Source organism: Megalobrama amblycephala, linkage group LG17 (assembly GCF_018812025.1).
Source record: "Megalobrama amblycephala isolate DHTTF-2021 linkage group LG17, ASM1881202v1, whole genome shotgun sequence".
In the NCBI taxonomy this organism is placed as follows: Eukaryota; Metazoa; Chordata; class Actinopteri; order Cypriniformes; family Xenocyprididae; genus Megalobrama; species Megalobrama amblycephala.
This window is the reverse complement of record NC_063060.1, coordinates 2,697,717-2,723,767: the sequence shown is the minus strand read 5'-3', so window position 1 is coordinate 2,723,767 and position 26,051 is coordinate 2,697,717. Positions and strand designations below refer to the sequence as shown.

The 26,051-nt window shown below is 36.5% G+C and overlaps 1 protein-coding gene and 1 long non-coding RNA gene across 2 annotated transcripts; one reads left to right on the top strand and one right to left on the bottom strand.

The window, feature by feature from the left end:
• Window positions 1-17,062: 17,062 nt before the first annotated feature.
• LOC125251845 (serine/threonine-protein kinase NIM1) lies at window positions 17,063-23,450 on the bottom strand. The gene is made up of 4 exons (XM_048164951.1): window positions 23,331-23,450; window positions 21,876-22,190; window positions 21,164-21,432; window positions 17,063-17,824 (listed from the first exon to the last, which is right to left on the bottom strand). The coding sequence occupies exons 1-4, from the start codon at window positions 23,398-23,400 to the stop codon at window positions 17,063-17,065; spliced, it is 1,416 nt and encodes a 471-aa protein (XP_048020908.1). The 5' UTR covers window positions 23,401-23,450.
• Window positions 17,140-23,171, top strand: LOC125251846. The gene is made up of 3 exons (XR_007181084.1): window positions 17,140-17,272; window positions 21,886-21,970; window positions 22,133-23,171. It is a non-coding gene; the product is annotated as an uncharacterized LOC125251846 (long non-coding RNA).
• Window positions 23,451-26,051: the final 2,601 nt, after the last annotated feature.

Genomic DNA, 26,051 nt, shown 5'->3' with positions numbered 1-26,051 from the left:
AAATGCCCGAAATTCCTCAAACTAATGAAATGCCTCGAACAACTGAAATGCCTACAATTTCTCGAACGACTGAAATCCCTCGAATGACTGAAATGCCTCGAACAACTGAAATGCCTGAAGTGTCTCAAACGACTGAAATGCCTGAAATCCCTCAAAGGACTAAAATGCCTGAAATCCCTCGAACGACTGAAATGTCTGAAATGCCTCGAACAACTGAAATGCCAAAAATCTCTCGAACGACTAAAATGCCTCGAATGACTGAAATGCCCGAAATTCCTCAAACTAATGAAATGCCTCGAACAACTGAAATGCCTAAAATTTCTCGAACGACTGAAATCCCTCGAATGACTGAATTGCCTCGAACAACTGAAATGCCTGAAGTGTCTCAAATGACTGAAATGCCTGAAGTGTCTCAAACGACTGAAATGCCTGAAATCCCTCAAAGGACTAAAATGCCTGAAATCCCTCGAACAACTGAAATGTCTGAAATGCCTCGAACAACTGAAATGCCTGAAGTGTCTCAAACGACTGAAATGCCTGAAATCCCTCAAAGGACTAAAATGCCTGAAATCCCTCGAATGACTGAAATGCCTCGAACAACTGAAATGCCTGAAGTGTCACAAACAACTGAAATGCCTGAAATCCCTCAAACAACTGAAATGCCTAAAATACCTCAAACAACTGAAATTCCTCAAACGACTGAAAATTCTGAAATGCCTCGAACAACTGAAATGCCTAAAATCTCTCGAACTACTAAAATGCCTCGAATGACTGAAATGCCCGAAATTCCTCAAACTAATGAAAGGCCTCGAACAACTGAAATGCCTACAATTTCTCGAACGACTGAAATCCCTCGAATGACTGAAATGCCTCGAACAACTGAAATGCCTGAAGTGTCTCAAACGACTGAAATGCCTGAAATCCCTCAAAGGACTAAAATGCCTGAAATCCCTCGAACGACTGAAATGTCTGAAATGCCTCGAACAACTGAAATGCCAAAAATCTCTCGAACGACTAAAATGCCTCGAATGACTGAAATGCCCGAAATTCCTCAAACTAATGAAATGCCTCGAACAACTGAAATGCCTAAAATTTCTCGAACGACTGAAATCCCTCGAATGACTGAATTGCCTCGAACAACTGAAATGCCTGAAGTGTCTCAAACGACTGAAATGCCTGAAGTGTCTCAAACGACTGAAATGCCTGAAATCCCTCAAAGGACTAAAATGCCTGAAATCCCTCGAACGACTGAAATGTCTGAAATGCCTCGAACAACTGAAATGCCAAAAATCTCTCGAACGACTAAAATGCCTCGAATGACTGAAATGCCCGAAATTCCTCAAACTAATGAAATGCCTCGAACAACTGAAATGCCTAAAATTTCTCGAACGACTGAAATCCCTCGAATGACTGAATTGCCTCGAACAACTGAAATGCCTGAAGTGTCTCAAACGACTGAAATGCCTGAAGTGTCTCAAACGACTGAAATGCCTGAAATCCCTCAAAGGACTAAAATGCCTGAAATCCCTCGAACAACTGAAATGTCTGAAATGCCTCGAACAACTGAAATGCCTGAAGTGTCTCAAACGACTGAAATGCCTGAAATCCCTCAAAGGACTAAAATGCCTGAAATCCCTCGAATGACTGAAATGCCTCGAACAACTGAAATGCCTGAAGTGTCACAAACGACTGAAATGCCTGAAATCCCTCAAAGGACTAAAATTCCTGAAATCCCTCGAACGACTGAAATGTCTGAAATGTCTCGAACAACTGAAATGCCTAAAATCTCTCGAACTACTAAAATGCCTCGAATGACTGAAATGCCTGTAATTCCTCAAACTAATGAAAGGCCTCAAACAACTGAAATGCCTAAAATTTCTCGAACGACTGAAATCCCTCAAATGACTGAAATGCCTCGAACAACTGAAATGCCTGAAGTGTCTCAAACGACTGAAATGCCTGAAGTGTCTCAAACAACTGAAATGCCTGAAATCCCTCAAATGACTAAAATGCCTGAAATCCCTCGAACGACTGAAATGTCTGAAATGCCTCGAACAACTGAAATGCCTAAAATCTCTCGAATGACTAAAATCTCTCGAACGACTAAAATGCCTCAAACAACTGAAATGCCTGAAGTGTCTCAAACGACTGAAATGCCTGAAATCCCTCAAAGGACTAAAATGCCTGAAATCCCTCGAACGACTGAAATGTCTGAAATGCCTCCAACAACTGAAATGCCTAAAATCTCTCGAACGACTAAAATGCCTCGAATGACTGAAATGCCTCGAACAACTGAAATGCCTGAAGTGTCTCAAACGACTGAAATGCCTGAAATCCCTCAAAGGACTAAAATGCCTGAAATCCCTCGAACAACTGAAATGCCTGAAATCCCTCGAATGACTGAAAAGACTAAAATGCCTCAAACTACTGAAAACCTTAGAACGTCTGAAATGTCTGAAATGCCTCGAATGACAGAAATACCTGAAATCCCTCAAACAGAATTGCCTCGAACAACTGAAATGTCTGAAATTCTTCAAACGACTGAAATGCCTCGAACGACTAAAATGCCTGAAATGCCTGAAATGCCTAGAACAACTGAAATGCCTCGAATGACTGAAAAAATGCCTGAAACCACTCAAATGTCTGAAATGCCTTAAACACCTGAAATGCCTGATATCTCTCAAATCACTGAAAAGCCTAAAATGCCTCAAACTACTGAAATCCTTAGAACGTCTGAAATGCCTCGAATGATTGAAATACCTGAAATCCCTCAAACAGAATTACCTCGAACAACTGAAATGCCTGAAATGCCTAAAATGACTGAAATGCTTCAAACGACTGAAATTTCTCAAACGACAGAAATGCCTGAAATGCCTAAAATGACTGAAATGCTTCAAACGACTGAAATGCCTCAAACGACTGAAATGCCTCGAATGACTGAAATGCCTCAAACTCCTCAAATGTCTGAAATGCCTCAAATGACTGATATGCCTCAACTGACTGAAAGGTCTGAAATGCCTCGAATCACAGAAATGTCTGAAATGCCTGGAACAACAGATATGCCTGGAACGACTGAAATGCTTCAAACTTCTCAAATGTCTGAAATGCATAAAATGCCTGAAATCCCTCAAACATCTGAAATCCCTGAAATCTCTGAAACAACTGAAATGCCAGGAATGTCTGAAACACCTAAAATCCCTCGAGCGACTGAAATGCTTGAAATCGCTCAAACTAATGAAATGCCTCGAACAACTGAAATGCCTGAAATCCCTCAAAGGACTAAAATGCCTGAAATCCCTCGAATGACTGAAATGCCTGAAATGCCTCAAACTAATGAAATGCCTCAAATGACTGAAATGCCTGAAATCTCTCAAATGACCATAATGCCTGAAATCCCTCAAACTAATAAAATGCCTCGAACGACTGAAATGCCTGAAATTTCTCGAAAAGAAATGCCTGAAATCCCTCAAACGACTGAAATGCCTCAAACTCCTCAAATGAATGAAATGCCTCAAACAACTGATATGCCTCAACTGACTGAAAGGTCTGAAATGCCTCGAATCACAGAAATGTCTGAAATGCCTGGAACAACAGAAATGCCTGGAATGACTGAAATACCTGGAACGACTGAAATGCTGCTTCAAATTTCTCAAATGTCTGAAATGCATAAAATGCCTGAAATCCCTCGAACATCTGAAATCCCTGAAATCTCTGAAACAACTGAAATGCCAGGAATGTCTGAAACACCTAAAATCCCTCGATCGACTGAAATGCCTGAAATCCCTCAAACTAATGAAATGCCTCGAACAACTGAAATGCCTGAAATCCCTCAAAGGACTAAAATGCCTGAAATCCCTCGAATGACTGAAATGTCTGAAATCCCTCGAACGACTGAATTGCCTGAAATGCCTCAAATGAATGAAATGCCTCAAACAACTGATATGCCTCAACTGACTGAAAGGTCTGAAATGCTTGAAATGCCTGGAACAACAGAAATGCCTGCAACGACTGAAATACCTGGAACGACTGAAATGCTTCAAACTTCTCAAATGTCTGAAATGCATAAAATGCCTGAAATCCCTCGAACATCTGAAATCCCTGAAATCTCTGAAACAACTGAAATGCCAGGAATGTCTGAAACACCTAAAATCCTACGATCGACTGAAATGCCTGAAATCCCTCAAAGGACTAAAATGCCTGAAATCCCTCGAACGACTGAAATGCCTGAAATCCCTCGAATGACTGAAATGCCTGAAATCCCTCGAACGACTGAAATGCCTGAAATCCCTCGAACGACTGAAATGCCTCAAATGCTTCAAACTAATTAAATGCCTCAAATGACTGAAATGCCTGAAATCTCTCAAATGACCATAATGCCTGAAATCCCTCAAACTAATAAAATGCCTCGAACGACTGAAATGCCTGAAATTTCTCGAACTGAAATGCCTGAAATCCCTCAAACTACGGAAATGTCTCAAACTCCTCAAATGTCTGAAATGCCTCAAATGCCTCAAACGACCGAAATGCCTCAAATGACTGAAATGCCTAAAATGCCTCGAGTGACTGAATTGCCTCAAATGAATGAAATGCCTCAAACAACTGAAATGTCTCGACTGACTGTAAGGGCTGAAATGCCTCGAATCACAGAAATGTCTGAAATGCCTGGAACAACAGAAATGCCTGGAACGACTGAAATACCTGGAAAAACTGAAATGCCTGGAATGACTGAAATGCCTGAAATCCCTTGAACATCTGAAATGCCTCAACAACTGGAATGCCAGGAACGATTAACTTATTTCTTATTGCCAGGAACTTTATTTCTATATGTATTGTGATCAATTTCATTCAATATAATTTGTATATTAAAATTTCAAAATCCATGTACAAATATTTTCATACACGTCAGCATCAAGTTTTGTCATTTATGTAAACTTTAAGAGAAAATGTATATTTTTAGATTCTATAGCTGGTTACTAGGGGTGTGACAAGATCTCACGAGATTAAATTGTGATGAGATTTCTCGTTGAGGTGAAAAGCAGTCTCCTGATATTTCCATTTCAATTGAAAGCGGCTCTCTGATGCATGCAAATATTTCCCAATATGAAAGCTATCTAATTTTAATAAATGAGACCTTGTAATGTGTTACTATTTTTATTTATACTGTTTTTATTGCTATAATCAATTTGTGGAAAGGAGTTCAGTTAGGAAGTCAAAAGTTGTAGAAGCTCATAATTCATGTATAGTAAGGTCTGAAAAGACTGATATCATACTCAAGAGAAGCCAGTCAGTTTAGTTTGTGTCAAAACCTTTTACAGTCCTTGAGTATTGTTGACTTTTACTGCATATGATAATTCATACTCAGAAAGAGCTGAAATGTCATTCATTACAAGATGATTAGTAAAACATTTCAAATGCACCAGCAGATTATTTTTCTAGTCATTTATTTCATCTTTGAGGATTTCTTAAAAATAGTGTGTAAAAATCTCATCTCGTCACACCCCTACTGGTTACTATAACTTTTATTTTTTAATGTTTGCTATTGACAATAAATAGTCCTGCATTGTAAATGTATTTTATTTTAATATTTTTTTAAAAGTTGAAATATTCCACATAGTTGCTTAATTTAATATGAGTATGCATAACACACTGCCCTGCCTGAAATGTATTTTTTATTTAAAAATAGCATTCAAGGGGATAAACAAGTCAGTCAGTGATTGACTGACAGGTTGCATGCAATTTATTTTGCCGTTCACAGTATTTATAATACAGTCAAAAAGTACAAAGCAAGTAAACAATGTATGGCTGAGAATTTTTTTTTTAGTTTGTACATATCTATAGCTAACATAATCGATAACAAATTTAAAATTTAAGGTTAAGATTTCCTTCAGTAAGGAGTAACAGATACAAACACTAATTTATTCCTACTTCTATTTCTTTGATAAATTCGGGCATGTGGGGAGTAGGTGGAAGTAGTTGTTTGGGCTTGTTGTTGTCTTGTTTTTTTTTTTTTATGTAATTTTTTGTAATGTAATTTTTTTAATGTATTGTAAATTGTAAATTGTGTATTGTGAAAAGTGCTATACAAGTAAATGTGAATTGAATTGAATTGAATATAACATATTTTAAAATAGGGCTGTGAAAAGTAATCGCACTAGATTTTTCCATTTTGATTTTGGCTTCCAACGATGATGAAAACAAGATAATTAAGGTAAAATGATTTTTGGCCACTGGCGCATTCCATCCAGCGCACTGTTCCCTAGGTGGCTTTCTGTGTGTGCGCTCCGAGACGGAGCGGGAACGCGATTAAGCAAAGTATACTGTGGATTTCAGATATGCACCTAAATTGTCAAATAGCCTACACACAAATATGTCAAAATGCCGTTCTGGCGAGTATCCTCGTAAACATAGTTGATTATGTCTTAAATTAATGTAAACAGTTGAGAAAGAAAATGCATGTGTAACAGAATATTGGATCCATGCAGCTCTTAAAGTGACAGCAGCCTAATAAATCTGTGGCAGTCACTGATGTTAAAGTCCCCCTGTAGTCAATAACTGTATCTCTTAAAACTCATCTTTTATCACCAGAATTACATATTTAAAAAATGTTTACTTTGAAAAAAAATGTATTCATGCCTTAAAATAGCTTGAATGTAACTCTACACTCTACACACTTAACAGTAGTTAATATGAATAGCCTTTTGCTTGTTTAACAGAGACGTAGGCTAATAAGAGCTGTGTGTGTAAACCTCACTCCCCTGAACTCAAGAGAAAAAAGCTAGAGACTGCGGTCTTTAGCCTCCATGTTAGAGCGCCCACCTCCCATGCGGACGTGCCTGGGTTCACGTCCCGCGTGGAGTGGGCAGGTGCGAACTAAAGGGGCTACATTTGACTATGTTATTAAACAGCTAATAATGTGTTGCTAATGTTACACAAATACATGTTTCCGTTTGCCATCTCAGAGTCAGACAGCTGCCTTTTACCAATAAGTATCCTTTGAAACGCTTTGGACAACTCAGAATGAAAGTAGAGAAAGGCATATAGTACATCATAACATCGTTACACTCCAACATCACTCGGCCCTGCTCTACTTCATACTACAGTAATGTTAATAATCTCATCCATGAACACAAATTCTGCCTGAGTCCTGTCGGATTGTTTTCCCCTGGCTTTAAGGAGAAGACAACATCTCCCATGATTCCACACTCAAGCTACGCTTTGTTTTGAATAGGTGACCTCTAGTGGCAAAAAAATAAATAATGTCCCTTTTACTGCTCTTGTCTTGACTACGCTACTCCAATTTAATTTGGGTAGGAGATCACTCAAGGGTTTCCCACTCAGCTTTCCAATTAAATGAATATACTACAAAATATACTAATATAATACAAAATCACTATAAACAAATCATCATTTAAAAAAAAAAAAACATGGATTCAGGGGCCAAAAAGCCGCTGAAGTGCATCTTAAGTGTGTCAAAATTCTAAGAATGAAGTAATTTTACTCTTATTCCTAGACTTAAGAATAAATATGATTCATAAAGGTTCCTAAGTGTTAAGACTAGGTCTCAGCTCCTAAATTATTTAAAGGTGCTGTAGAACGTCTTTTCAAAAGATGTAATATAAGGCTAAGGTGTCCCCTGAATGTGTCTGTAAAGTTTCAGCTCAAAATACCCCATAGATTTTTTTTAATTAATTTTTTTAACTGCCTATTTTGGGGCATCATTAACTATGCTGCGGCCCCTTTAAATCTCTCGCTCCCTACCCTCCCAAGCTCTCGATAATAAGTGCAGTTATACAGTGCATAAACAAAGTTCACATAGCTAATATAACCCTCAAATGGATCTTTACAAGATGTTCGTCATGCATACTGCATGCATGCATCGGATCATGTGAGTATAGTATTTATTTGGATGTTTACATTTGATTCTGAATGAATTTGATAGTGCTCCATGGCTAAAGCTAACATTACATACTGTTGGAGAGATTTATAAAGAATGAAGTTGTATTTATGAATTATACAGACTGCAAGTGTTTAAAAATGAAAATAGCGACGGCTCTTGTCTCCGTGAATACAGTAAGAAACGATAGTAACTTTAACCACATTTAACAGTACATTAGCAACATGCTAACGAAACATTTAGAAAGACAGTTTACAAATATCACTAAAAATATCATGTAATCATGGATTATGTCAGTTATTATCGCTCCATCTGCCATTTTTGGCAATTGTTCTTGCTTGCTTACCTAGTCTGATGATTCAGCTGTGCACAGATCCAGACGTTAATACTGGCTGCCCTTGTCTAATGCCTTGAACATGGGCTGGCATTATGCAAATATTGGGGTCATACATATTAACACTCTGAGGTCTGAAGGTATCGCCGGCGATACCACCGTGGTTTTTTCTTATCAGTGTGAAAGAGACTCAAAATACTCCGTCAATGTTGCACATACAATTAAGAGTTATACACCATTTTAATCTGTGGAATATCTTCTTTCATTTGTGTACACTCAGAGTAAAAACAAAATGTTGTGCTCTTTGTAAAATAAAGAAAACTAACATGATGCGTGATCTCTCCTCTCCCTCCGAACAAAGTCCAATCTGATAGTTCTCAGAAAATGAACTGTAACTTAGTGAATACTAATGACAAAAAAATTACACTTATGTCTAAAAAAACGTTAAGATGTCAGGTTTTAAAACATATAAGTCAAATCGAAAACAAACCTTCTGTGTTTATGTAATCTGTATGAAAAGAGAGCCATGTCAGAAGTCTGTGATTCAGCTCATTATCCGCTAATGCGACCACGCCCACGGAGCCAGCGCTATTCAGACGCAAATTCAGAGGCAATACATGCATTCATCATCTCAATCGTGTATTTATTGTCTTCAAAAGTGTTTTGAATAGCCATATTTAGCGATCTCTTGCCTCTGTTAGTTCCTTGATTGTCACATGATATTCCTCTTCTTTTACTGAGGCATTTGTGGACAAAAGGGGCAGAGCGCCCTCCGGCTGCAAGTATGAATGATGAAAACACAGTATCCAGCACTCATAGTAATGACAATAAATATAGAATAATAAATATTATCTCTGTATAGAAAATTGATATAAACATATGAGAATCCATCAATATTTCTACAAATGTGTATGCTTTTAAGCATATTAAGAAATTATGGTCAATATAAGATTTTAAGAGTCAAAATGTGAAGCTTGAGTCTTAGATCTTTTTAATGATGTATAGTTTGTCAACTGCACATCAACATTTAGGCTCTATAATATAACAAATATAGTAGCCTATATGAAATGCCCTAGAGGTAGGAATGTTCAGACGCTTTGCATCACAGAAATACATTATATTTGAAAGTATATTAAAATAGAAAACCATTATTTGGTTAGAGACTTGAGACTTCTTTTAAAAACATTATAATGGCATTATAATGTGTTCAATCTTTTGACTGGTAGTGTAATTTAACATAGGCCTATACAAAATTTTCTTCATATCATGTGCAATAATACGTGCATGCATGAGATCACAAAAATCATGTTTTTTTTGTCCTGAGTGGACTTTAATCCTGTTATCAGCTTGATCACAGAGGGTTTTTTCACAGCCTACCTGACTGAAAGGCCTCATTAATATGCAAGTCATTTCAGGTCATTATTATTCAATTCTTTTGTCTTCTCAGGTGAGAATCACCCATTATACATGAGGATTCCCGCCTCCTCGCATACTGTGTTTCTTGACCAAAAGTGTCTTAGAAAATTTAAATCTCTCTATTGTTTTATATGAAGGAGTAGGAAGGATAATTTTTACTTCATTCTGAAGCAAAAACTCTAGTCTACAACCTCCAATACCTAGAAGTCTTATGAACACAGATTTAATATACTTTTTATGGCCTTATTTCAGTGACTTAAGTTTTTTGTTTTTTCAATAACCACGCATAAACGTTATTCCTTCAAAAACACAAACATGTACGTACATGTTCCTCACATATTATTGTAGCCTAGTTTGTGCTGAATGCAGTGTAATGACACTTTTTCCATTAATATGTTTATGAACAACTGAAAAAAGCACAAATGTCAGGGCATGTCAAAACTTCTCCAGGGCCCCAAAAATCCTCAGACCCCTGAGGGTTAATGATCCCGACTGTTACATAACAGTCGGTGTTATGTTGAGATTCGCCTGTTTTCAAGAGGTCTTTTAAACAAGTGATATTTATATAAGAAGGAGGAAGCAATGGAGTTTGAAACTCAATGTATGTCTTTTCCATGTACTGAACTGTTGTTATTCAACTATGCCACGGTAAATTCAAGTTTTGATTCTAGGGCACCTTTAAGAGTGCTAGAGAGGTCTCCTAACCTAGTTAGGAGTAACAAGATGGCAGCAGAGGGGAGACACACAATTTTTAATAAAGATTTTATGTATTGGAGTTGAGTTGATAAAACAATATAAATTTGATTGACAATTCTTTTTGTAACTGACCTAATAAGAAATGTAATAACTTAAAATAAATATAATAAATTTAATAAATATTACTTAATTATAACTTAGTAATTAATACATTTTAATAAATTTAATGACTTTGATATATATATGACTTTTGTAATAACTTATCCCACTCTACAAATCAATGCTGTAACTGTAGAAATGAAAATAGTAATTACATTTTTTGGTGAGTGGAAAAATGCAGCTGTGCACCGGTGATGACAGGCTCTTAAAAAGTACAATTGCTAAACTTACCACATATAGTTGTGGCCAAAATTGATGTACAAAGTTTTTTTTTGTTTTTGTTTTTTTAATGACCCAAAGATTTTGCTTAAACCATCAATATATGAGAAAAATATTGGTAACACTTTACAATAAGGTTCATTAGTTAACAGTACACTGCGTTCCAAATTATTATGCAATTGACATATCTGTAAGATTTCAGTACAATAAACATTCAGATTTTAGTTTTTCTAAGAAAATGTTTGTTCGTTTATTTATTCATGTCTTTTTAGAGAACTGGTATCAATCTCAGACAAAATAATTTGCCAGATCTATGGAAACCCTACTTAGAGTTTGTTCCACATTATTAAGCAAGTCACAGTTCTCATGCAATATGGGGAGGAAGAAAGATCTTTCTGAAGATGAAAAGCATGAAATGGTGCAATGTTGTGCAAAAGGCATGAAAACAACTAATATTGTGTGAAAACTGAATGGAGATTATCGAATTATCATGAGATTTGTGAGTGATTTAGAGCACAGCAGAACTTGGTCAGATAAAGGCTTATTGAGGAAAGTTCCTATCAAAAAAATTAATTGTATTAAAGGGGCAGCTATAAAAAAGCCAGTGTTGAGCAGCAAACGGGTATTTGAAGCTGCTGGTGTCTCTGGAGTCTCAAGAGCCTCACCATGCAGGCTGGCAGTTGTGCGTAAAGATGCATTTTAGACACCACTAACCAAACCTCACAAAGAGAAACATTTACAGTGGGTGTAGAAATACATTTTTAAACAGTTTTATTGCTGTGGTGTATTTTTGCAGCATGGGATAGAGCATAGTGCATTGTACAATAGTGCATTGTACTATGCACTATCCTCCTTTTTATACCATAGCTGAAAATGGCCAGTTATGAACTCCACATATCTTGCAAAAGTCATTTTAATACCCTGCATCTCACTTCCCAATAATCCAGCACAAATCATCACCCACCAGCTCCTTGCTGACGTCGCAGTCTTGTTGGAACGTGGTGGCCATTCACCAACCATCCAGAAATCCATCCATTGTAGTACGGCATTAGTCAGTAAATAAAACTATTTAAAAATGAGTCTTTATGTATTTCTAAACCCACTGTAAATGTTTCTCTTTGTGAGGTGTGGTTTGGAGTGGCTGAAATGCATCTTTACGCACAACTGCCAGCCTGCATGAAGAGCTTCTTGAGACTCCAGAGACACCAGCAGCTTCAAATACCTGTTTGCTGCTCAACACTGGCTCTTTATAGCTGCCATTTTAATACAATTAATTTTTTTGACAGGAACCTTCCTCAATAAGCCTTTATCTGACTGAGTTCTGCTGTGCTCTAAATCACTCACAAATCTTATGATAATTCGATAATCTCCATTCAGTTTTCACACAATATTAGTTGTTTTCATGCCTTTTGCACAACATTGCACCATTTCATGCTTTTCATCTTCAGAAAGATCTTTCTTCCTCCCCATATTGCATGAGAACTGTGACTTGCTTAATAATGTGGAACAACCTCTAAGTAGGGTTTCCATAGATCTGGCAAATTATTTTGTCTGAGATTGATACCAGTTCTCTAAAAAGACATGGATAAATAAACAAATAAACATTTTCTTAGAAAAACTAAAATTTGAATGTTTATTGTACAGAAATCTTACTGATTTGTCTCTTGCATAATAATTTGGAACGCAGTGTAGTTAACTACATTAGTTAACATGAACAAATAATGAACTGCACTTCTACAGCATTTATTAATCTTTGTTAATGTTAATTTCAACATTTACTAATACATTATTAAAATCTTGTTATCATTAGTTAATGCACTGTGAACTAACATGAACAAACAATGAACAACAGTATTTTCATTAACTAATGTTAATGGAGATTAGTAAATACAGTAACAAATGTACAAATGTTCCATTAACTATACATTAACTAATGTTTAACTAATGAATCTTATTGTAAAGTGTTACAAAAATATATTTATGGCATTTTATGTATTTCTTTATGTTATTTAAATGTTTTGATAAAACAAGATTAAAACACTAAGCAAAGGTATTTATCTGATAAAAATTATTTGGCAAAAAAGCCAAACTACAGCTACAGGTTTCAGAAAAACAAAAAGCTCAGAAAAAAAGGACACACTGACTACAACATAATCAGTTTGTACTATTTCAATGGTCCTCTCGTTTTTGCATGTATTCATAATGTCTTTGTATGACAGCCTGGCCAAAAATAATGTCTGCACAATTTCATGTTTCATTGCATTATCACACAGGAAACAGTTGACTCCAAGCACAGCTACACAACTTGCTTATTTTAACACATTTTTACAAATTTTCCTAGGCTGGACATCACTTTTGGCCATTACTATGGCAGTTTATTGACTTTCCAACTGACCATCAAACCATGTGGCAAAAGCCACATTTATGTTGATTGGGTGCTTTGATGAAACTCATGTTCGCATCATTTCTAAAACTGTGTTATTGTTACACAGAAGGGAACGGAGACACAGTTAAGATGAGTTTATTGAACAACCAGAGGATGAATGGCTGAGTGCAGGTGAGTAAAGGCAGGATAGGTTCGTGGAAATGGCAGTGACTGGATCTGATCGTGGTTCTTATCTTTTCCCAGGGACGTGGACGCAGGCAGGCGTGGAACAGACTAGACACGATGACACTAGGAGTCACGGAGAACACTGGAGACAGGCGTTGAGGGAGTCCTTAAGGTAAGCATAGCATGTAGATATGCATTAACGAGACCGGACAATGCCTGTGTGATCTGGAGTGTCTTTTGTAGTGCCGCTGATGAGTGAGGTGATGCGTGTCAGGTGGAGCTAGTTAATACTCAGGGGAGGGAGTGCGCTGTGATTGGGTGAGTGAAGAGCCTGGCGTGTCTGTGACAGTTATCTTTTATAGTATATAACAGTATATATTTTATAATTCCTGCTGCTATTTAGAACAAAATATGCAAGAAGCCTTTTCTGTTAAAACATATTGTTTACAACTTCCACTACATGTTCAGGAAACGACAGTAGTGATTCATATGTTTTCCCGTATTTTGACATACATCTTTGCGCAACAGATTATCGGGAAAGGAACAACTGAAGGGCAGCGACTTGATTCTTTCCAGTTGTTGTTGACTGTAATTTACGATGTGGGTGTGATTTTGGACAGGCTGTCAGATGGGTCATCTGTGTGTCCTCCCATGCCTCGAATACCTAAATTGATTTCTTCAAGTCTCTGCCAATTATCAAAACTTCAATGTGGCCCATAAGTCTAAACAAAAGAGTATCCAAAACTCTATAAAATTGTCACTTTTCTTAGTTAACTGAATTAAATGCATTCCAAATAAACATATTTTAACATTATGTATTGTAGTCAACTAATTTCTTTATTAAAATTTCTATACCTATATATATATATCAGGGCTGGACTGGGACAAAAAAATGGCCCTGGCATTTTTGCTCAGACCGGCCCACCACAATCGGTTGGACACCACCCACCAGAGTATTACAATTTATTGGTAGAGTTATTAAAAGTACACTTAGTAAGAGTAGGATTTCTAGATGGACAATGTGCTCCATGATATAAAAGCTAGTTAACCCTTAGAACGTGGATGTAGAATACTGATAATTCTGTAAAGAATTAAAAAAAAAAAAAATTCCAATGAAACAGACAGCAGAAAAACTATAATTTACAATTACAAATATACTTTGTTTTAAAGAGCACAAACCCCTGTTTAAGTGTCAAATATTTACCTCTCATTGTTTAGATACTCCCCATTAAAAACAATGAAAAAGAAAACTACCAAATTACTCACAAAAAACGTCCTAATAAAATGATATTCATGTTATTCACTTGCCATAAACAACCAAGTGTTCATACCAGAGTAATAGGGTACAAGAGCTACAAAACATAACTTTTTATAGCTGAAAAGTGAGATCTAGTAGACCATTATCACGACTAACAGCTATAAATAGACACCTATAGTCTCGTTGTGAAATAAACACATCATCAGTAATATTACATTATAATAATAACCTGAATTTTTTTTTTTTTTTTTTTTTGAAAAATCAAATTGCATCATTTCAGGTTTTTCTATGAGAAAGGCCGTTACTGCATAAGTGAACTCTGATAGCTACAAGGGCACTGCTAACTACAAAAAATAACTTTTGCTGTGCTATTTGACTTTAGCTGACTGAGTGACCAGTGCAGTAGGTGACAGTCTGACTTTATAATAACGACGACGATTATGTTGTCTTATAATATTCATTCATTTAAGCATCATCGTCGTCGTCGTCGCATCATGAGTCCCTCGCTGTTAATCATGTAACTACCCTGCTTACCGCTTCTATTATACTCTCCTGCTTGTCCCTCATTGGCTTCACTGTCAGACACCTGCTGCTCCTCTGCCTTACAGGTGTCTCCTCCATGTTCTTCTATGTTCACCTGTTTTTGCACGTCAGGTACTGTAGGTTTGGAAACTGAAGCTACAGTAACTGCACTAAACATGCCAGTAATTTTTGCACGTTGAGGCATCAACCTCTAAATTTTTTGATTTTTTTGCCCGCAACTTCTCCGCACCCCCTTGCACTTGCGCTTTTGTTTCTCCATCCTCCTAATCCACAGATGTTCTGGCGAAACAGAGGGACGGGCTGGAGTCTGTTAAGAGATGTGATTGGGCCAGCCCAGTGTCAGTATGGAAAATGAACCAATGGGCCGCTGTCCCTGCTTTATGGGCCGGTCGTTGGCCAATTTTATGTTTATTAAAAAAAATCATATCATATAGCGGCCCCGCCCTCAAGTGCGTCGGCCCACCGGGCATTTGCCCGGTATGCCAGATTACCAGTCCAGGCCTGATATATATATATATATATATATATATATATATATATATATATATATATATATATATATATATATATATATTACAGATGCAATGCACATTACATCAGTTCTATTTGACTATCACAGCATTGACGTCAAACAGTGTCTGTGCATTAACATCAGTCTCTGTCGCCCTCTGCTGTTCGTCAGTCATAAATGAGCTCGAAGAATAAGTGATGCTGCTGTGCAAAACGATTGTTTTTAGCGGTTTGCTGTGTGTTCTGGTTGGTTTCTAGGGCGTTGCTATGCGTCCAGGTGGTTGCTGACCTCCTTTAGTAAGTCTATGGGAATTTCTCTGCATGATTTTACGACTTAGGCCCATTCACACCAAGAACGATAACTATAAAGATAACGATAAAGATATAGTTCTAAAAATCGTCCTAAATATAAAAGAATAGCACTGTCCACAGCACAGCTATAACGATAGCGAAACGATATCATTGGAATCACTTTCAGAACGATTTTTTTTTCCAGCTGCTGAACGATAAAACACTGACAGCCAATCAGAATTTGTTAAAAAAATGGCTGCTATAATGTTTTATTACTAATACTGTTATGTTAGTAATTTTTATATCTGATTATAGTATTTAATCATTTTGAATTAGCTTTTAATTTTTATATTTTTCAATTTTCATTTTAATTTAGTTTAAGTTTTAGTAATTTTGTTATGTGCTTTAAAAAAAAAAAACAAAAAAAAAAAACATTTCTAGATATCTTTAATTAATTTTGATTAAATTGAAATTTTGTAGTTTTTGGTAATTTTAGTACTTAAAATTTGACTTGTTTATTTTAGTTAGTTTCCAATACAACTTTTCTCATTTTCATTTAAGCTTTTTAAGTTAAATCTAACATTTATATTTTATGTTATTTCAGCTTTATTTCAACTACTGAAAAGGATTTTAATAGTTTTATTTATCAGTATTGTACCATATAATGAATGCAAAAGATAGAAAAAAGAAAAAAAAATTGTGATTTCATTGATTCTCCGCCTTTCATTGTGCTTCTTTTTTAATATAGATATAGAAGAATGTTCTAATTTGATGTTATCACAAAAAATGTATGCACTGTATTAATAAGACTGGAATTGTCTGTCCAGTTTACGCATTATATTTCCCCCTTTTTAAAACATAAAATATTCCACAAGTCCTAAGATAAGAAGTTTTATGGAATATTTAGGCATATTTATTTATCAAGTAATACAATTTTTACAGTAAATGATAAATGCTGATTGATAAAGGCTTGTAATATAAAATTATACAATAAAACTCAACTGTGTTACAGTCAATGCTGTTATTATTATTATGCCCCAACACATATTAAATGTATTAATTTAGCTTGGCATGCAATTAATGAACACTTAACACATTAAATAGCTCATAAATTTTAAACAAGAACAAAAGAAGACCCAACCAATCAATCAATCAATCAATCATATTTCTCTGTCTGTTTCTTTATGTTGTCTATAGGATGGCACATAACGCGGACTGCTCTTCTTTCCTGTAGATGGTCGTAGGGTGAGACCAGCATCTCCTGCCGAGGCTGGTGTTGGAGGAACAGAGCGTTGCGTATCCCGCGGATTCTCCGGATCTGCTCCTCTGGTTTCGGTGCAGAAGTATCCGGTAAATCCCTGTCAGCGGGCTACGGCAGTCCATCACCACGTTGTTCCTCAGGTGAGTTTCAGTGATGCCCAGGTCCTCGAGCGCGAGCTTGACCGAGTGCTCATCACTAGAAAGCGTCCGTGAGGGGTCAGCCAGGTGCGCAGGTGTGGGCAGAGCAGGTGGGTACGGCTGAGGGTACTCAATTCCCCTCAGCCAAGCGCTGGACATGATCTGCAACAGGGAAATGCGGTCGCCGGGGACAAGCCTCAGCGCGCCTTTGATAACATACTGGCAGATGTCAGGGACGTAAGTGGGAATGGTGAAGGAGCCTCTGAGGATACAGAAGCGCAGTCTTCTCATGCTAGAGGCATTGAAAGGAAACGTGGCCGTCACCATGAAGTATAGCAGAACGCCCAGAGCCCAGATATCCACCAGTGGTCCGATGTAACCTTTGTCTCGAAAGAGTTCAGGGGCCGCGTAGGGCGGAGAGCCGCAGAAGGTGGTGAGAATGTCGGTGGGTTTGCATTCAGTGCTGAAACCAAAGTCGCCCACTTTGATGCAGTATGTGGTGGTGTAGAAGACATTTTCAGCCTTCAGGTCCCTGTGGATGATGTTGTTGTCATGCTTAAGATTAAAAAAAAAAAAATTGCAGGATCAGTTATGAGGCTATATTTTCTTATAGCCTACTTTTACATTTGGTCTCTGTAATATTAGTTACATCTTTGGTTTCACATAGTCCTGCATGATTTGAAGAAAAATCTGATAGAAATGTATTTAAAATACATCAGAAAAAAGTCAGAATTTGCGTGATATAGCCTAAAGTTGCAATTGCGTGTTATATAATCAGAATTGCGAGATATAAACTCGCAATTTGGAGAAAAAGTATTTTTTCCTTAATTGCAAGAAAAAAGTCAAAATTGCAATATATAAACTCGCAATTGCAAGTGTAAAGTCATAATTGCGTGATATAGCCTTAAGTCGTAATTGTGTGTTAATTGCGACATAAACTCACAAAAAGTATTTCTTTTATTATCTCGCAATTCTGTGAAAAGATGTCAGAATTGCAATATACAAACTTACAATTGCAAGACAAAAAGTCAGAATTGTAAGATGTAAACTCACAATTTGGAAAAAAATTTTGATGAAAATTATGACTTTATAACTTGCAATTCTGACTTTTTTCTTGCTATTCTGACTTTTCTCGGAATTGCAAGTTTATATCTCGCAATTAACACGCAATTGCGACTTTAGAAAGTTAAAAGGTATTTTTTCCTCCGAATTGGACTTTATAAGTGGCAATTGCGAGTTTGTATCTCACAATTCTGAGAAAAGATTGTGATATAAACAAGATATAAACTCGCAATTGCAAGAAAAAAAGTCAGAATAGCAAGAAAAAAGTCATAATTGCGAGTTATAAAGTCATAATTGTTTGAAAAAGTCATAATTTTCATCATAATTTTGCCCAAATTGCGAGTTTATATCTTTTTTCTTGCAATATAAACTTGCAATTCGGGGAAAAAGGTCTTTTTTCCTCCAAATTGGATTTTATAAGTCGCAATTGCGAGTTTATATTTCACAATTCTGAGAAGAGATGTCAGAATTGCGAGATATAAACTCGCAATTGTGAGGAAAAAAGTCAGAATTGCGAGAAAAAAGTCAGAATTGTAAGATACAAACTCGCAATTGTGAGGAAAAAAGTCAAAATTGCGAGAAAAAAGTCAGAATTGCGAGAAAAAAGTCAGAATTGTAAGATACAAACTTGCAATTGTGAGGAAAAAAGTCAGAATTGTAAGATACAAACTCGCAATTGAAAAAAGTTAGAATTGTAAGATACAAACTTGCAATTGTGAGGAAAAAAGTCAGAATTGTAAGATACAAACTTGCAATTGTGAGGAAAAAAGTCAGAATTGTAAGATACAAACTTGCAATTGTGAGGAAAAAAGTCAGAATTGCGAGAAAAAAGTCAGAATTGTAAGATACAAACTCGCAATTGTGAGGAAAAAAGTCAGAATTGTAAGATACAAACTTGCAATTGTGAGGAAAAAAGTCAGAATTGCGAGAAAAAAGTCAGAATTGTAAGATACAAACTTGCAGTTGTGAGGAAAAAAGTCAGAATTGCGAGAAAAAAGTCAGAATTGTAAGATACAAACTTGCAATTGTGAGGAAAAAAGTCAGAATTGTAAGATACAAACTCGCAATTGAAAAAAGTTAGAATTGTAAGATATAAACTTGCAATTGTGAGGAAAAAAGTCAGAATTGTAAGATACAAACTCGCAATTGAAAAAAGTTAGAATTGTAAGATACAAACTCGCAATTGAAAAAAGTTAGAATTGTAAGATACAAACTTGCAATTGTGAGGAAAAAAGTCAGAATTGTAAGATACAAACTCGCAATTGAAAAAAGTTAGAATTGTAAGATATAAACTTGCAATTGTGAGGAAAAAAGTCAGAATTGTAAGATACAAACTCGCAATTGTGAGGAAAAAAGTCAGAATTGCGAGAAAAAAGTCAGAATTGTAAGATACAAACTTGCAATTGTGAGGAAAAAAGTCAGAATTGTAAGATACAAACTCGCAATTGAAAAAAGTTAGAATTGTAAGATATAAACTTGCAATTGTGAGGACAAAAGTCAGAATTGTAAGATACAAACTTGCAATTGTGAGGAAAAAAGTCAGAATTGCGAGAAAAAAGTCAGAATTGTAAGATACAAACTCGCAATTGTGAGGAAAAAAGTCAGAATTGCGAGAAAAAAGTCAGAATTGTAAGATACAAACTCGCAATTGAAAAAAGTTAGAATTGTAAGATATAAACTTGCAATTGTGAGGACAAAAGTCAGAATTGTAAGATACAAACTTGCAATTGTGACGAAAAAAGTCAGAATTGCGAGAAAAAAGTCAGAATTGTAAGATACAAACTCGCAATTGTGAGGAAAAAAGTCAGAATTGTAAGATACAAACTTGCAATTGTGAGGAAAAAAGTCAGAATTGCGAGAAAAAAGTCAGAATTGTAAGATACAAACTTGCAGTTGTGAGGAAAAAAGTCAGAATTGCGAGAAAAAAGTCCGAATTGTAAGATACAAACTTGCAATTGTGAGGAAAAAAGTCAGAATGGTAAGATACAAACTCGCAATTGTGAGGAAAAAAGTCAGAATTGCGAGAAAAAAGTCAGAATTGCGAGAAAAAAGTCCGAATTGTAAGATACAAACTTGCAATTGTGAGGAACAAAGTCAGAATTGCGAGGAAAAAGTCAGAATTGTAAGATACAAACTTGCAATTGTGAGGAAAAAAGTCAGAATTGCGAGAAAAAAGTCAGAATTGTAAGATACAAACTCGAAATTGTGAGGAAAAAAGTCAGAATTGCGAGAAAAAAGTCAGAATTGTAAGATACAAACTTGCAATTGTGAGGAAAAAAGTCAGAATTGCGAGAAAAAAGTCAGAATTGCGAGAAAAAAGTCAGAATTGTAAGATACAAACTCGCAATTGTGAGGAAAAAAGTCAGAATTGCGAGAAAAAAGTCAGAATTGTAAGATACAAACTCGCAATTGTGAGGAAAAAAAGTCAAAATTGTGAGAAAAAAGTCAGAATTGTAAGAAACAAACTTGCAATTGTGAGAAATTCAATTCTGACTATTTCTCGAAATTGAGAGTTTATATCCTGCAATTCTGACTTTATAACTCATAATGTATATATTATATTATAACTCATAGTTTATATCTTTCAAATATGAGAAAGAAGTCAGAACTGTGAAATAAAAAGTCGCAATTATCTTTTAAATGTTTTTATTCCATGGCGGAAACAACCTTGTTTGTAGGGTTGCACAATTATTGCAGTGCACAGACAGCCCTCGACTAGTAGGCTATATAGTTAAAAAAAAAAAAAACAACAACAACAGTTAGTTCAAATACATAAAGTTTAAAATATACAGGTTGAACTCTGAGGCGATCAGCAGCACATTGTCCACTCACCATGTGTTTCACAGCAGACAGTATCTGAGAGAAGACCAGTTTAGTCTCCAGATTAGACAGGCGTCCTCTGGTGGCGATCCTGGAGAACAGCTCTCCTCCAGGTGCGTACTCCATCACCAGATGAAGCCGGCGAAAGGTCTCCACCACCTCATACAGACGCACGATGTTGGGGTGGGACAGTTTCTCCATGCAGAGTATCTCAGACGAGAACAACCTCTGTGAGCGCTTGTCCAAACGAAGTTTATCCAGGATCTTAACAGCAACCCTTTCTGAGAGAGAGGAATAAAAGAGAGAATGGGGAGAAAATGCATCGCCAATGTCTGTCGACAGATGAGGTCATTAAAATGATATTGTTATGATAGATTGAATTGAAGAGAGGCTCTCGGGAGCACGCCGTCACATCCTTTGGATTTTTCTAGTTTTTTGTTGTTTTGTTCCCGAACAGGTGACATTCATATGTTGACACTTTTTACAGGACATTAAGGTGGGTGTCTTGGGGGGTTTATAGAAATGAACACACCCTGAAACAGATTAATTATAATCTTCTGGATTAACCTAGATTTAACCACCCCCTCACCCCGATTTACAGCAGCATGAAGGAGTGATGAACACATGTTCATTTATTATCCACAACACAAGAAGGCAAGTTTAAATATTTTGCAGCAACATTTAGACTTGTGACTTGATCAAATACTCAGAAAGTGTCTCTCACCTTTGGTCAGGTCGTGAATGCCGAGTTTGACCTGGGAGAAGTTTCCGTTGCCTATTTCTCCACGCAGCTCGTAGAAGCCGATCCGTCTGCCGAAGGTGAGGTCATCGACAAGCTTCTGCTTGTGTCCGAGGTCATAGACGGCTCTCTCGAAAGGCGTCTGCTCCTCGTTGTCCTCTGGACTCACGGCTGAAGGTTTTCTGCCCAGTCCTTGACCTCTTGTCTTCTTCTCTCCCGTTATTTTTCCAACCTCCATCCAGGCCAGCTGAGGCATGAGCTCTCTGCGGTGAGACGGCATCGTCTGCCTGGCCACCTGCCCTGTAGGGAGAAAGAGATCTCTTTAATATCCCAGGTATTTCTCATAGAAAGCAATGGAATTAAATGGAGAATTTTGCTGTAGTCGCCTTCTTCTTCAGATGCTTCTCTGAGAAGAAGAGTGCAGTAATCTCACTTTAGATTTTCAAAAGAGAACATCTTAAAATGTGCTCAGAATTGCCATAATATTAAAAATGTTCCAGTTCTCATTTGTTTCATTTAAGTATCAACTTTGTCTCTTGAGAAAAACGGACCCAAGCAAGTTGTCATACAGTTCTTGGGAGAACTAAATAAGAAACGTTTGAGTTCATATTGAGATCTGAGCACAGTTTGAGATATTTCTGAGATCTTTTCTGAGATTACTGGGGTGTTTTTCTCAAGAGAATTCAGCAAATGTCTCCATTTAACGTCATGATTGTTGTCTAGGTGAAACAATCCACATATCTAATGCAAGATTTTCCTGCCTATGTGGAGATCTCAATATGAACTCAAACATTTCTCATCACTGTCTTTTGCATGTCTTTTTATTCTTATTTCTATTAAGTAACCTTAGGAGAACATCTGAGAACACCATAAAGTTTGAAAGAGCAATCTCTGAGCACTAACATGTTCCTCTTAGTCCTAAAAACCCAAATAAGATCATTCTGGATTCGAAATTGTGTTTCCAAACTCTCACATGATCTGTGCTCTCCCATTTTTCTCAGTAAGAAAGGATATTTAAGTATCAACTTTGTCTCAGATGTTACTCCTAAAATATGAACTCAGACATTTCTCATCAAACACTTCCAAGTCCAAATAGTCTGAGTTATGCTATACAAATTTATATAGATCAAAACTTATTCTACTAAGGAATCTTGTGAGAACTCTGTTAAGTTGCTTGAGCTATGAAAGAACAGCATCTGAGAAATAACATCAAATAAAAACTAGTGCTGTCAAATCATTTAATCGCGATTAATCACATCTAACATAAAAATATAATGTACATACACACATATACATACATACATATATATATATATATATATATATATATATATACACACACACACACAAACTTTTATTGTCACAATTAATCGATTTGACAGCACTAATAAAAACTCAAATAAGACCATTCAGGATTTAAAAAAGTGTTTCACAACTCACACAGATTCTGTGCTCTCCCATTTCTCTCAGTCTTTTGTGGTAAAATGCTGCTCTTCTTATTTGAAAACATCCTGGTTTCTCCTCACAGTGTCAGATACGTCCAGTAGTGTCCGAATGCGTCCTCAGTTTACTCAGATCTGCGCATTTACAGTTCCAGGTTGCCAGAAGTCCATGAGATCCCAATATTGTCTATCATATATCTGCAGATCAGTCTTATTCAACCAGACTAAAGTTTATCTCAATGAACTGGAATCTTCCATCGTTCTGCTGTATGAGTGTTGTCAGACACGGTCCGCTGGCTCCCGTCACACAGAGTGCTGTTCCCTCTCTGCACTGCTGGATCATGTGTGTGTAATCCTGTCTCACACACTCACCTACAGACAGGTGACTCACCTCTGATCCTTCCAGCCGTGGGATTACAGCGTCCAGCTGTCTGTCACTCGCTCCACGTGCAAGAGGAATTTAGGTTTGTGTGTCTGGCTCCATATTTTTTTATGGAGGTGGTTGCTAGGGTGTTGCTATGCAGTCGTTACAGTGTTCTACATGGTTGCTGGAATGTTCTAAGTTGTTTATAGATGGTTGCCATGGTTGCTAATGTGTTCTGAGTGGTGACTATCACTAAGTGGTTGCTAGGGTGTTCCTATGCATTTGATAGTATGTTCTAAGTGGTTTCTAGGTTGTCATTTCTAGCTGGCTGCCATGGTTTTCTGCATGTTGCTATGGTGTTCTGAGTGGTGGCTATCACTAGGTGGCTGTTAGGGCATTTCTATGTAGTTAATAGTGTGTTTTTAAGTTGTTGCTAGGGTGTTCTGTGATGTTTATAGGTGTTTTTATGATGTTTGCTACAACATTTGATAGGTGGTTGCTAGGGCGTTGCTATGCAGTCACTAGGGTGTTATCAGTGGTTGCTAGAGTGTTCTAAGTTGTTAATATGTGGTTACCGTGGTTTTCTGCATGGTTGCTACACATCACTAGGTTGTTGCTAAGGCATTTCTATGCAGTTGATAGTGTGTTCTAAGTTTTTAGTTGATTCTATGGTTTTCTACATGGGTGAGAAGTAAAAGATGAATATAAAAAAGTATTAGTAATAGCACACTTCTATTACATGCTTCTATTATTTACAAGGCTATCAAACACCACTAGTAGTTTAGTATTTTAATGTCTATTTCTCCAATACTCTCCTCACTCATGAATGGCATGAATGTGAGGTTACTTACATATAACTGCATTATGTGACCTAATTATACAAGACTATTGTTTCTAATAGGATATGTCCATCAGCACTTTCAGAGCGAAGGATAAACAAACAGCCACAATCCTCATCAGAACCAGACGTCTGGCATCAGAGGGAGCTGGACGTGTCTGTCTGTCTGTCTAATGTCTGTCTGTCTAATGTCTGTCTGTCTGATGTCTGTCTGTCACAGAGACAGTGACTCACATCAGATCCGCTGCAGTTCATATGAAACCATATATATATATATATATATTTTTTTTTTTTTTCAAATAATTTAAAAATTAAAAAAATCGCAAGAAAATTTGCTATTATGAATATAATATTTTGCTAATAAAATAAAAACATTATAATAACTATATTAAGTGAAGAAAAAATACCAGTATGTGAAATTTCCAAATAACAAAACCTGTGAAAAGAGTGTCAAAACTTTAGTTCTTTTGAAGTCAGTCAAATCATTATTATTACACACTCCATAGTCTTGTTCCAGTTTGGAACAATTCTGCAGTATTTTATTTTTGGTCAAATCTCTGTTTATGTCAGTTTCTCTCCTTTGCACCTGCGATTGAAATCGTTATTGTTGAAGTAACACTCTTTCAAAGGGTCTGGGGCGTTGGAGGGCCTCCAGCAGCATCTGAGCTTCATTCATCTCGGCTTTTCTCTTGTGTTCTCTTTGAAACTTTCCCTCAATTCACATGTATTATGTGGAGGAGGGTCCCGGAGCTCTCGGAATGACATTATCATGGAAAAATGGCTGCTATTGAGACCAAACCAGCTCATTCCCATATTCACTTATGCTGTTGCTTGTGTCTTCTGCTGTCTGAAACTACTCTGATCTGGTGGAGGAAAACAGCATGGCAAACGGTAAACTAGTTGAAAGATAATCATGATTGATTGGAGTTTCTTTGAATAGATTAGTGGATTAATCAGTGGCCAGTATTGCAGTAATCAGTTAGCATTGGTCTTTGTTGTGCGAGGCGTATCCTGTTTAGTGATTATAATGATTGAGGTGAAAACAGCTCCAGTGGAGGAAACATCAAAGCACAGAAACACACCCAATACACACAGAATATTAAACTGTAGGAAATGCAACATCAAAAATACAATGGAGTTGAGATTGAAATGAATGTTTTCACAGGAAGATTGATTCACACTTTTATAATGATTTATATTTTCTAATAATGTGTTAAAATAACTTTTTAATAGCAATTCATAGATAGATAGATAGACCGATAGATAGACAGATAAATGATAGATAGATAGATAGATAGATAGATAGATAGATAGATAGATAGATAGATAGATAGATAGACGTATAAGCTTTAGATAGATAGATAGATAGATGTATAAGCTTTAGATAGATAGATAGATAGATAGATAGATAGATAGATAGACGTATAAGCTTTAGATAGATAGATAGATAGATAGATAGATAGATAGACGTATAAGCTTTAGATAGATAGATAGATAGATAGACAGACGTATAAGCT

What these genes read in the sequence shown, in the direction of transcription:
- LOC125251845 (XM_048164951.1), bottom strand. Translation starts at nt 23,400, where the DNA reads ATGTTTTCAAATAAGAAGAGCAGCATTTTACCACAAAAGACTGAGAGA. An exon ending in TGGGAGAGCACAGAATCTGT is followed by an intron (nt 22,191 to 23,330) that starts GTGAGTTGTGAA and finishes TTCTCCCTACAG; the next exon opens with GGCAGGTGGCCAGGCAGACG. An exon ending in CATTCACGACCTGACCAAAG is followed by an intron (nt 21,433 to 21,875) that starts GTGAGAGACACT and finishes CCTCTCTCTCAG; the next exon opens with AAAGGGTTGCTGTTAAGATC.